Here is a 13,300-nt window from a genome sequence, read left to right as displayed (position 1 = left end):
GAGAAGCTACAGAAAAACGGTCTTGTGAGTGGAAAATCTAATGCATCTTTGCTCTCGCTTAGCGATATGCAAAATTCCAATGAATACTCAGACTACCTTTTGGTCTTATCGCGTAGGTTTGACGCTTTCTTCCGACAACCTTTCTCGAAACAGCTGTATTTGGGTTTGAAAGCGTTAATGCTTTCACTGGATCTTATTTGATGTTTAGAATCCGGTCCGGTTTGTTGCTCCAGATGTGATCAAGACATGATTGAACTATGAACAAGCGTACTTAGAACAAGCTCCCTCACGAGTTTGTTGGGAAGCCTGATTTGAGCGTAGTATTAATTTCTTTTACTTTTGTTAACATCATTGAAGACTAACTACCCTATACGGTTTTTCTAGATGACGACGAATGTTCACAGATCAGCGGTATTTGTGGTAACGGGACATGCGTGAATACCGTGGGGTCGTTTCTGTGTAACTGCCATGATGGATTCAGGCGTGATCGGCGCGGATATTGCGAAGGTAAGTCGGTGGACATCATTGCTTAATTGCTGAGGTGTTGAATATTCTCGTGCCAGAAGTTAACAATAGGATGTGTCTCACAAGGACTGAGAACTACGGAATTCACGAATTTTATTGGCTGAAATCAGGGCGCTTATCTTGTCCTTCAGTGAAATCGACAAGCGAAAAATAATCAAAAGCTTGGTTATGTGCATGCTGGCCGAAATATAGCCCCTGTTAAACGTACTCAGACACTGGAAAGAAGCAGAGACAGGGCTGCGCAAACTTTAATTTCCGCCTACTTAGGCTTAATTTCCAAGAGCTTGGATGATATTTTCGAATCTTAAGGATTTGAAAACCTTGTCCTTCAGTGAAATCGACAAGCGAAAAATAATCGAAAGCTTGTTTACGTGCATGCTGGCTGAAATATAGCTTACTCCGACACTAGGAGGAAGCAGGGAACGGGCTGCGCAAACTTTGATTTTGCCCTACCTAGGCTTGATTTCTAAGAGCTTGGACGATACTTCCGAGTCCCAGGGACTCGAAACTAACTCGAAAAGACCTTGTCTTTCACTGCGCTCGGTCTGTACTCACGACCTTGGTCAAGATTCTCCCATACAGACCTCCTGCGCGGTTAATAAGAACTAAATTTCATGTTACGTTACCGGTGTTTTTTAGTAGCCACTCGACGTCTTTTCTTTCGAAAAGTAATTGATTTTGTATCAACAACACAACACGATTGCCTGAAAAAATCGCACCACTTTCTCGTCCCATCAGAAGTGACTCGTTCGCAAACGTTCTCCCGCGCTTTGCGTCAGCGGCATGTAATTATTTCGAGTTTTGATTGGTTCACCTTATTGCCTATGTCCTTTTGTGATTAGCTAGAGAGATAGTTTTGGTTTTAGTTCTACGACCTCTCTATTGGAGGTCCATAAATCTGAAATCTGATTAGTTGTGTACTTGCAAGGCCCGCTGCCCTTGAAAGAGAAAGTCAATATTGCTTCAAATTGAAGGTTATGGACTGAAATCATTTAGAGTGTTTCCTAATTGAAACAATTGAACTAACTACTCGCCCAAATACTCTTATTGAAATATATTGGCTGTAGAAATAACTTCTTTTGTTCAACGTTTGGCAAATTGACGTTGAAAAATTTATGTGAATGTTTTCAAATAGTTAATATCACTATTGGCCCTCAGAGCTAGTTCATATTGCTCAGCTAAGGACGACACAGCATTTATAGACAAGCGAGCGTGCGTACATGGATCACTCAACTGAAACAGTGCTAATTAATGATTTCAGAAGCTGACAGATTCATAGAGCGATGAATGTGTTTTCTTCAGGAGTCAGTTTAACTCTCTGACTCTTCAACAAGCATGAATCGGCTTGATATCAAGCTAAAAGATCATAAAGATCCTAGTGATGTAACTTTGGTGGTGAAAGATGGAAAGGAGTTTCACGCTCATAGAAGCGTCCTTTCGCAGGCGAGCAGCTTCTTTGAAAAGCTCCTCAACAGCGACATGAAAGAGAATAATGAAGGAGTTATTCGGCTGGAGATGATCTTTGAGTCTCAGATGGCAGATATTCTGGAGTTTATTTACACCGGCAGCGTTCAGATATCCACTCAAGAAAATGCCGAAAACCTGTTTGAATTAGCAGATTATCTTCTCCTCCCAAACCTGAAAGCCTTCGCCCAAAAATATCTCGAGGAACACATCACCACTGCAAATTGTATTTCAATTTACTACCTGGCAGAAAAATATTTGTGTCAAGACCTGATCGCTAACTGTCGGAAATTCATCCACTCAAACTTTTCGTCCGTCGCCGGATCCGACGATTTTCTAAACCTCTCAAGCCATGAGGTTGAAAAATGGATTTCCAGCGATGAGATTGTCATTGACGCTGAAGAAAAGGTTTTTGAACTGGTACTACGATGGATTGATCATGACAAAAGCCAACGGCGCGTAAAATTTCGTGACTTGTTTCGTCACGTTCGACTGACGTATGTATCGCGTGACTTTATGGCGAGCAATGTCGTGACAATGATCTTGTGAAAGAAGATGGAGAGTTCCTCGAAAGTGTTTATCTTGTGGCACTAGGGCTTAATCGATCAACAGATTGCGACGTTCCGCGGCCACACCCTCCCAGAAGGGCTCTTGAGAGAGATGTTATCGTAGTCACGGAATGTGGACCCAGAGGTGTTGGCGTTAATTTCCACACCCACTTTTATATTCCTTCAACGGAGCAGTGGTACCACTTGCCCCCGAACTTATGCCAACCAACACGCGTATTCCCGCATCGAGGCAAAGTATTTGTTGTTACTGAACATTTCGCCAGATCACAATGTTATGACCCAAATTTTGACCGCTGGTATCCAGCACCGTGGACAAAAGTGGATTCGAAACTAGCAATTATGAAATTACAGCGCACATATTTGGAAATTCATGATGTATTGGTTATCAAAGACGAGATCTGTTTTATTGTAGGAGAGACCCCCGAGTCCTCGCCTGCCCTTTGGAAATACAACGTTGATATGAATTCAATGACTCCTTTGTTTCACTGGGTAGAAAAAAAAAGTTTTTGTGCTGTAGTTGTTGACAAGTCGATATATGCTATCGGGGGTAGGCCGCTCAGAGATAGTCATCCCCATAGTACTAGGATTTATCCAAGCGATTTGCTCGCTCACTCTTCAGCATTTGACACGGAGGGAAACGAATGGAAGGAAATAGCGCCTTTGAAAGAGGCTAGGGGAGATGCTTGTGGTGTCAGTAAAAATGACAAAAAGATTTTCATTGCTGGAGGAATCGGTTTCGATGACTGGCTGAGTAGCTGTGAAGTTTACAACATAGCGACAAATGAATGGCAGTTAACAGGCAACTTGACAGTGCCTCGAGCCTTTGGAAAAATGGTGTTTATTGATGAAACCATCTACGTTCTTGGCGGTCGTGTTAAATTGCCCTTCCAAGATCCTTGTTCTTTTCCTTATGGCAAGATGCCTGCAGAATGCTACGATGAGGAAAGAGGTAAATGGAATGACAGAACAGCAATGTTCGATGGCAAGATTTCTTTGAAACCGTTCAGATTACCGATGGTCCTTGATCACAATTTCAACCGTTTTCCTCAGCGGGTGAAAATTTGCTCAATTAGACTCTTTAACCCTCCTAGCTCAAAATTTTCAGGGTTCTTCCCATTTAGTTACGACACTGTAAATCGAAAAGATCTGTTTTAGACCCAAAAATGGGGCCGTTTCATTGAGTAAAACACAGTACTATCTTTGGGTCTGATTTAGCCCATTTAGAATAGAGTTCTTTTGGCTCCAGTAAACAGGGCAGAAATAGCCCTGTATAAGGTAGTCGAAACGAAGACACAGAAGAACTATTTCAGAAAAACGGGGGGTAGCTTTGGTTTTTGAAGGGGTTGAAATGGTGCGTTTGGATGGTTAAATTAGCCCTTCTCGAGCTGTTTCATGCCTTCAAAAAGGAAGAAATCTGGCCCATATTTTGTGGCCAATTTAGCCCAATTTATGTTCAAAACAGATGTACTCTAAATGACTAAATTAGCACCATTATGTCTGAAACAACATTCTTTATGAGCTGTTTGGCACCTTAATTATTTGAAATAGCCTTCTTACAAGGACTTAAATGGATATTAACATTGTTGAAAATGGCCCCATTTGAGGTATTTCAAACCTGTATAAAGGGGAAACAATGGCCACAATGGGAGACTGATTTAGCCCATATAATGCCAAATTGAATGCACTTTTCAGGGCTGAATCACCACCAATGTTGTCTAAAGGACTCTTCACTTTAGATCTGATTTAGACTCAACAGAGTCTAAAACAGCTATATTGGAGGGCTAAAATCAACTACCACTTACCCTAGAATGGCTCTAATTTTGTGGTTGATTTACACTTATCATAACACCCTAATCAGCTTAAATAATAATAAAAAAAAGCTTAAACTGTCTAAGAACCACAACAGGCATTGGTAATAAATATATATACAGTAGACACGTTTTGTGAAGAAAATAAAAATATTTATTTTCTCACTAACATTGTTGGTAAACTAAACAGAACACAAAATGACTGTGGATAAAACAGCTATTGAAAGACTGTTCACTGCCAGCATGCCATACGTTTCTTTGCAAAAATTGCAATTTTATATATGCTAGAGTTTGAATCGGACCTTTATGAAACTTACTTGACAGATTATATTTATCTCGTTAAATTCAGTAGTATACAAGTGATTACAAATCAGAAAAGAGGGTGTTGACGCTCACCAAAGTGTGGCCTCTGCCAATGCCGTTTAATGCCTACTCTAAGAAAGACAATATGCCTTTGCTGTCTTTATATACCATGTTAAAGGGGAAGTATCATGGAAGATTTTGATTTAACTGGGTCAAAATTGTACTATAATACCTTTACTTAGTAACAAAATGTTACCAGAACACCAAGAGAAGGAAATTGACTGAAAGAGTAACAAAGCATAATTTGTTATAGCACATAATTGGAGAAAAACTGTGAGAACTTGAAAAACATTAGCCTAAGATTATTCAAGTTGTAATCCATTCTGACTTAGTCAATCTATGGTCAAAGACACTTGGTAACAATTTTAATACTCTAGGGAGGTTATTACAACAAAAGTTAGCCATTGCTTTCAGGTTCCTGTTAAACGGTTTTTGGGTTATGAAATCACCCCAAATCCTGTGATACATCCCCTTTAAATATATGAAATGATGACAGGAAAGCCATGATGCTGTCCACAATGCACTGGTCTGGAATACTACACAACACTATTCTTTCACACATGATATAAAGTTTGTCAAAGTCAAACCCTTTTACAATTGCAAAAATTTGTTGATGCACAAACATGGCAGGGAGCATCAACAACTGAAGCAGTTCTCTTTAAAATTGAAGTGATGCGTTGTTTTTAGATAAAGCTGATTGATTGATTGATCATGTCGATTGATTTACAAACCAGATATGTCATTAAATAGGGTGTTGATGCTCAGCAAGGTGTGGCCTCTGCCAATCCCCATGAAAGCCTGCTCTAAGAAAGACAATATGGCTACCATGTTAAATATATCAAATGATGACAGCAAAGCCACAATGCTGCCCACAATGCTCTGATGTGGAATAGTACACAACACTGTTCCTTCACACACTATATAAAGTTTGTCAAGTTCATTTTGGTGCGAAAATGTCATCAAAATCACACAGATTCAAACCACACTCTGTCGTCAGAAGCACATGGTTCTGATCAACAATTTTTCTTGATTTTTTTCTCTATTCCTGAAAGATACAGAAAGGTCGATATAATATGTCAAACACGAAAGACTGTGTTTGACCACATTTCGAAACACCGAGAAGAGAAATGAAACGCAACTCAGTCGTAGCGGAATATTTCTGACGAACTTCGAGGTGAAAGGAATTATTGTCAAAGGATGACACAGCATTTATAGACAACCGAGCTTGCGTGCATGGATCACTCAAGTGAAACTGCTAATTAATGATTTTACTAGCTGACATATTCATAGAGTCATAAATGTGTACTCTTCAGCAGTCAGTTTAACCCTCTGGCTCTTCAACAAACACGAATCGGTTTGATGTCAAGCTAAAAGATCATAAAGATCCTTGTGATGTAACTTTGGTGGTGAAAGATGGAAAGGAGTTTCAGGCTCATAGAAGCGTCCTTTCGCAAGCCAGCAGCTTCTTTGAAACTAACTATCTGATACGGTCTGATCATTAATTTTTCTTGATTTTCCTTTTCTCAGTGCTTTTTCGTTGGGGGGGAGGATTTGTATTTTTTTTCTCAAAGTCTACGAATATCCTTGTTGCTAGAACATACGGAATTGTCTATGTAATATATCGAGCACGAAGGACTGTGTTTGACTTCATTCGAAACAGCGAGAAGAGAAATATAAATGCGACGCGTAGCGGAGTATTTTTGACAAACTTTGAAGTGTTTGGAACTGTTGTTAAATCACTGTCTTGAGTGTTTGATATATCTTCAATTAAAGCTAAAGAGAAACCGGAAAAATAAATGCTATTTAAGATCGGACATCCAAATACTGTCATGGTCGTGATCTCCGCTGTTTAAACTTAAAGAATTGCTGATGAGTCTAGGTTGCTCAAAGTTACAGCGAGTTGTGGCATACGTTTCATAATGTGTATTTTATTTTAGAAGGTTCAGATCAAGAGATTTGTGAAATACTTTGTTTATATATAGTTAGTTTGTTTCCTCATAAATCTAACTTGACCTATGCCTTTGTTGTATAGTTTTATTGTAATAAAATGAGTTCAGAAGTGTTTGCCGGAATTTCAACTTATCAAAGCCTTTGTATTCATTAAGCTTTATGGGGATCGGTAGAAAGTGCATCTACTTGTTCAAATGGGGGTAAACGTTTATCAAACTTGGTGTTATCATCCCATTACCATACTATCACACTGACGTTATAAAAGTGTCCTTATCACGAGATCCGCACAATAGAGATTTCTTTCTCAAACTGAAAACGTCGAGCAACCAGAGATAGGTGCCTACCTGATGGGCCATCAGGTTTGAGCGCTGTCTTTACTTTACTTTCAATTGTTGTGACTATTTATAAATAATTAATATCACTACTGGCCATCAGAGCTAGTTGATATTGCTCATCTAAGGATGAAACAACATTTATACACAAGCGAGCGTGCGTACATGGATCACTTAAACGAAACAGTGCTAATTAAGGATATCAGATGCTGACAGATTCATAGAGCGATGAATGTGTTTTCTTCAGGAGTCAGGTTAACTCTCTGGCTCTTCAACAAACATGAATCGGCTTGATGTCAAGCTAAAAGATCATAAAGATCCTAGTGATGTAACTTTGGTGGTGAAAGATGGAAAGGAGTTTCAGGCTCATAGAAGCGTACTTTCGCAGGCGAGCAGCTTCTTTGAAAAGCTCCTCAACAGCGACATGAAAGAGAATAACGAAGGATTTATTCGGCTGGAGATGGTAACAGAGTCTCGGATGGCAGACATCCTGGAGTTTACTTACACCGGTAGCGTTCAGATATTCAATATAGAAAATGCCGAGAATCTGTTTGAGTTAGCAGATTATCTTCTCCTACTAAACCTGAAAGCTATGAGCGCAAAAAATATCTTGAGGAACACATCACCACATTGAATTGCCTTCCAATTTACTACCTTGCAGAAAAATATTTGCGTCAAGACCTGATCGATATCTGATAATTCATCCACTCAAACTTTTCTTCCGCCGCTGAATCCGACGATTTTCTAAACTTCTCAAGCCATGCGGTTGGATTTCCAGCGATGTGATAGCCATTAGTGCTGAAGAAAAGGTTTTTGAACTCGTTCTACGATGGATTGATCATGACAAGCGCCAACGACGCGTAAAATTTCGTGACTTGTTCCGTCACGTTCGACTGACTTGTATATCGCGTGACTTTATGGCGAGCAATGTCGTGACTAATGATCTTGTGACAGAAGATGGAGAGTGCCTTGAACGTGTTTTTCTTGCGGAAATATGGCTTGACCGATCAACAGTTTGCGACGTTCCACGGTCACACCCTCCCAGGAGGGCTCTGGAGAGAGATGTTATCGTTGTCATGGTTTGTGCTAACAAACCTCTTAATTTCCTCACCAACTTTTACCTTCCTTTAACGGAACAGTGGTACCGCTTGCCATCGACCTCATGCGAACCAACGCGCGTATTTTCGCATCGAGGCAAAGTATTCGTTGTGACTGAACATTTCGCCAGATCGCAATGCTATGACCCTGATTTAAACCGCTGGTCTCCAGCACCGTGGACAAAACTAGATACAAACCCAGCATTCATGAAATTAGATCGCACATCTAGTCAGTTACCACGGACCAGGTCTGTTTTCTTGTAGAAGAAAGGGTGGAGTCTTCCCTTGCGCTTTGGAAATACAACGTTGATTTGAATTTAATGACTCCTTTGTTTGACTGGGTTTAAAAGAAAAAAACATTTTTGCGCCGTAGTTGTTGACAAGTTGATATATGTTATTAGGGGAACTATGCTCAAAGATACTTATCCTTATCGTTGGAATTTTTTACCAAGGAGTGTACTCTGTCACTCTACAACCTTTGACATCGAGGGAAACGAATGGAAGGAAATAGCGCCTTTGAAAGAGGCCAAGGGAGATGCTTGGGGTGTCAGTAAAAATAACGAAAAGATTTTCATTGCTGGAGGAATCGGTTGCGATGACTGGCTGAATAGTTGTGAAGTTTACAACATAGCGACGAATGAATGGCAGTTCATAGCCAGCTTCACAGTGCCTCGGGCCTTCGGAAAAATGGTGTTGATTGATGAAACCATCTACTTCCTTGGAGTTCGTTTTAAATTGCCCTTCCAAATTCCTTGCGATTTTCCTGACGGCAAGATGGCTGTAGAATGCTACGATGAGGAGACAGACATATGGAATGACAGAACAACAACGCCCATTGACAAGATATGTCTCAGGGGAAGGTCGTTTCGGCTTGGTCGTGAATTTGTTTTCACGATTTGCTCACTGAGACTTTTAAAGGTGTTGAATTTAATAACTTGTATCCAGTACAGTTATGATCGTTGATTTGTCTTGACTTGATTTGTTTTGAAGATTTCTATTTTTTTCTCAGATTTATGGAAGATTTCTATCACTGAAAGGTTCAGAATTGTCGATGGCTGTCTGACGGTCACAGACAGTTAATATCGGCATGAGTTTCCTCATGTTTATTCTATTTTAGAACTCTTATATTTGTGAAATACTTTGATGTACAGTACGGTTGTATTCTCATATATCCATCTTAAACTTTACTACTGTTGTGTCGTTTTATTGCAATAAAATTTCAGCTTATCAAAGCTTTTGTCTTCAATTTGCTCTTATTGACCGAGCGGGAGATCTGTATGGGAGAATTTTGACCGAGGTCGCGAGTACAGACCGAACGCAGTGAGGTCTGTACACACGACCGAGGTCAAGATTCTCTCGTGCAGACTGACTAAGCTCGGTTAAGAAGATGTTTATTTTATTGCAAACTGGAAATATGTATTTCGTATAATGAAACTGGTTTGCTGACATTTTGCTTGGGAACGGCGAGGCGCTGAACTAAAATCTGCCAAAGTTTGCTCGTCCTCTTGACTCTTTTTTCTCGTCAGGCTTTCGGGCACTTCCACTTATGTTTTAGACGAAAATAGTCTATATTTTTGTATTTTAGTTTGCAACTTTTTCACCGCGAAACTGAATGTAGCCGGTCTAGATACCGGTCTAGATGGGAAAATCTAGACCGCGGCCAATGTCGATTTCAGTCAATCAGATTCGTGAATTCGGTAGTTCCCAGTCCTTGTGAAACGTAGCCATACAATAAATATGGATTATTGACCAAGCGTGAGGTCAAGATAGCTGGATACTGGCCAACTTGACCGGACAAGCTTGTTCATCAAAGGATTTATTATTTGAAACAAAGAACACTATTTTCTTGCGGGACACAGCGAGTAAGCCCGAGCGGACAAGATAGCGCCATCTTGCCCGCTCGGGTAGCCAATCACAGCGCAGGATTCGGTTCATCTTGCCTGCTCTCGGAGCGAGCCATTTAATAACTGTTCTATGTTGTGACCTGTTTACAGATATCGATGAATGTTCTACGCTGGTGGGTGTTTGTCGTAATGGACGTTGCATGAATTTCATTGGAGGGTTCAGTTGTGACTGTATCCCGGGTTACACTCCTACTCCGGATAAAACCCGATGCAGAGGTAAGAGGCGTGTGAATCACGTGCGATTGGACTTTGTTTCACGTGTCAATGCACGTGCTGGAAATGTTTCACTTGCACTGCGGAAGTTTTTGGTTCCTCGCATACTAAAACTGATCAATGTTAAGTGTTAACGCAGCTTTTATATGTTCAAAATGTCGCTTTGTATGCCTAAAGCGAGATGGACCTGAAGACCTGGCAGGCAGTCAAAAACGTGGTTTTTCATCTGACAGACGTCTTTTTGGAACCAATGAAATCATTTTCTCCGCTTACCGACCAAGATGGGTTTAGTTTGACTTTCATTGAGCATTCGTTTGGCTTAGCAGTGGACAATCGGCGTAAGAGATTGGAAAGTTGATAACACAACGGTCTTAGAAATAGTGGAGGTCTTTTATCGAAAACGGATCGGGCAGAATCTCTTTAAGAGAAGCGACATTGGCTCTCTTGGGTTATGATTTCTTGGTGTAGTAGTGTAATAGTTAAATTGTTTTTTGTATTATTGTTATTTTTCTATCATTTTGTTAGCAGTCAAAACATGACAAGCAATATGTTTTCTCCGTAGATATCAACGAATGCACAGAAGTACCTGGATTTTGCGAGAATGGTATCTGTACAAACACTATTGGCGGCTCACGGTGCGAGTGCACCACGGGATACAAACTCAACGTGGCGGGGAATGCTTGTGTAGGTGAGGAACTGGACACTAGAAATGAGAAGCTTTTATACACTTGGACTGTTACTGATTTGAAACTGAACTGGATGAAGTTGGATCAGATAAAGTTCACGTTTGCGCGTGTAAATCTCAAGCTAACTCTCATTGGTTTGACTTACTTTTCAAATATTTCTAACATTGCTAGCTAACTTGTTTTCAACAATAACTGCACAAATTCTCACGCGCTCATTGGCTTATTTTCATTGTCAATAAGCGGACAGACACATGAATTTATAGTTTATGCGAAGCGTCGACGAGCGAGAGCGGACAATTTGACTATTTGTTATCGTGAAAAACAAATTGACGTCAGTATTTCATGCGTCTATCCTGTTATTGACAATGAATTTCGTCATAACATTGTCAAAGTAGTCTGCGGATCCACTCAGCTATCGCCTCGTGGATCCATAGCTACTCTGACAATGTTATGACGAAATTCATAATCAGTGACAGGACAGACGCATGAAAAACTGACGTCAATTTGTTAAATTCACTTTCAGTATGTTTTCTTTTTTTTTTTAGGGGGTGGGGTTGGAACGGCGGGGGGTGGGGAATTTAAAGTGCGCCTTCTGCGTATTAACTTATTTTTTGCGAATGTATGTTATTATCAACTTCCAATTTAGATTTGTTTGTTTTCTCAGTTTCCTGTGTTCGACATGTTGCCCAATCCTCATTGCTGTATCTGTTTCTTGCTTTACCAGTTTAAAGGCCATTGGCGAGTTCCATGTTACCTTTTTTTCAAAACTAGTCGTCATGCGAAATAGTTCATATGGAAATGTGTTCCGCCTGGATTCAGTTTGATGCAAATCAAAACATATGAAAAGTTTTGCGCAAAGACTCGTTTTGAAACAGAGGCACAAGGTTACTCGGAAATGGCCTATTTAAGTCGCTGTACGTCCTGTAGTACTATCGCCGTTTTCTTTTCATTTAATTTTTCAGACGTGAACGAATGTGATGCTAATCCGAACTATTGTCAAGTTGGAGGTCAGTGTGTGAATACTCCTGGAAGTTACCGCTGTCTCTGTAAAGAAGGTTACGAAGTCGGTAATGGAGGAAGCCACTGTATTGGTAAGGTGCTTTGTATTTCATTAACAGTTTCGTATACATAACAAGCAAAATCAGAATTAAAGCGGAAAGAGTGAAGAAGAGAGTCGTATCACGCAAGTAAAGATTGTTTTCTTTTTCGTTTTTTTCTTCGTAGTGACTACAAAGTTCCTTCACGATTTCTAATTTTTGAAAAAGAACAGGAAGTCGGGGACAAGACTTATATATACGGCTAATTTTACATCTTAACGCCGAATTTTACTGCTTGACAATGCGAAAACGTGAGGTCAAAACAAAACTACATTCATTAGGAATTGCTAAGGGCGAGGAAGTTAAAAGAGCTTAAATCGGCCCTCGATTTGTTCGCTCGTTCACTCGTTTGCTCGTTCGCTCGTTCGTTCGTTCGTTTGCTCGATGCCCGCTTGCTCGTTCGTTCGTTCGTTCGCTCCAGGGGCGTTCGCTCGTTCGCTTGATTGTTCGTTCGCTCGCTCGTTCGTTCATTCGTTCGTTTCTTCGTTTCTTCGCTCGCTCGTTCATTCGTACGTTCGTTCATCCATTGTTTCATTCATTCATGCATTCTTTGGGTACTTGTTGCCTCGTTCGTTTGGTTGTTTCTCCCATGTCAGTGTCCTATGTTAATTTTCACACAACAGATGTACGAGTGGGCTTCTGTTTTGACAAGTTTGACGAGGACGGTTGCACCAATCCCAAAGGACGCGAGATGAGGAAGTCCGTGTGCTGTTGTACCATGGGGGCTGGCTGGGGTGATCCTTGTGAACTGTGCCCGCGGAAAAACACGTGTAAGTAGATTGCTATGTCAATAAGGTCGGAAAAAAAGAAAAAAAAGTCTTTCAGTTTTGCGGTCAAATTCAGATTCAAATTGTCCGCCATTTTGGCAGAGCAAAAACGGGAGATTAGTGGGGGCTTCTTTATCTATTCGGAGCCCTCAGTTAAAACAGCTCAATGGAATGTAGTCCCTTAGTTGATATATGCGCCAATTTCAAGAACATTGTAGACTAGTCGAAAAAATAACGATCAAAAGCTGTTATTTAATGGTCACCCTTAAGTCATTTTTTCATCCACAGGATCGCTACTTCATAATCTAGTCACATATTCTCTGAACTAACTTTGAAGTAAATTAAGAGGATCAGTTAGATGTAGTAAAAGCTCAAACAGATGAACATGCATACAATGAGTGTACATTACAAAGAGTAAACTTGCACTGGTAACGTGTAGAAAGTACAACATGTATATGTAAACGCTAATTTTTCATAACTTTCTTTGTTTTCAGCTGATTTTGCCCTCATTTGTCCAAACGGTGT

At 40.3% G+C, this 13,300-nt stretch overlaps 1 protein-coding gene and 2 pseudogenes across 2 annotated transcripts in view; all 3 read left to right on the top strand.

Moving 5' to 3' along the window:
* Positions 1-13,300, top strand: part of LOC110068861 (fibrillin-1-like) — a 74,776-nt gene that overhangs the window by 46,858 nt on the left and 14,618 nt on the right. For both annotated transcript variants that reach the window (XM_089296200.1, XM_089296198.1), the window contains 6 exons: positions 385-507; positions 10,103-10,228; positions 10,788-10,913; positions 11,874-12,002; positions 12,632-12,778; positions 13,270-13,300. The exon at positions 13,270-13,300 is cut by the window's right edge and continues 32 nt beyond it. In XM_089296200.1, coding sequence (XP_089152326.1) covers positions 385-507; positions 10,103-10,228; positions 10,788-10,913; positions 11,874-12,002; positions 12,632-12,778; positions 13,270-13,300 — 682 coding nt within the window. The remainder of the gene's footprint in view (positions 1-384; positions 508-10,102; positions 10,229-10,787; positions 10,914-11,873; positions 12,003-12,631; positions 12,779-13,269) is intronic.
* LOC110068860 (kelch-like protein 40) lies at positions 1,715-6,801 on the top strand (annotated as a pseudogene).
* LOC149107533 (kelch-like protein 24a) lies at positions 6,904-9,340 on the top strand (annotated as a pseudogene).

Source organism: Orbicella faveolata, unplaced genomic scaffold (assembly GCF_042242905.1).
Source record: "Orbicella faveolata isolate gen_17 unplaced genomic scaffold, um_ofav_v1 contig_26, whole genome shotgun sequence".
NCBI classification, from domain to species: domain Eukaryota; kingdom Metazoa; phylum Cnidaria; class Anthozoa; order Scleractinia; family Merulinidae; genus Orbicella; species Orbicella faveolata.
Note: the sequence above shows the minus strand (reverse complement) of the source record. Positions and strands in the feature narration are given on the sequence as shown.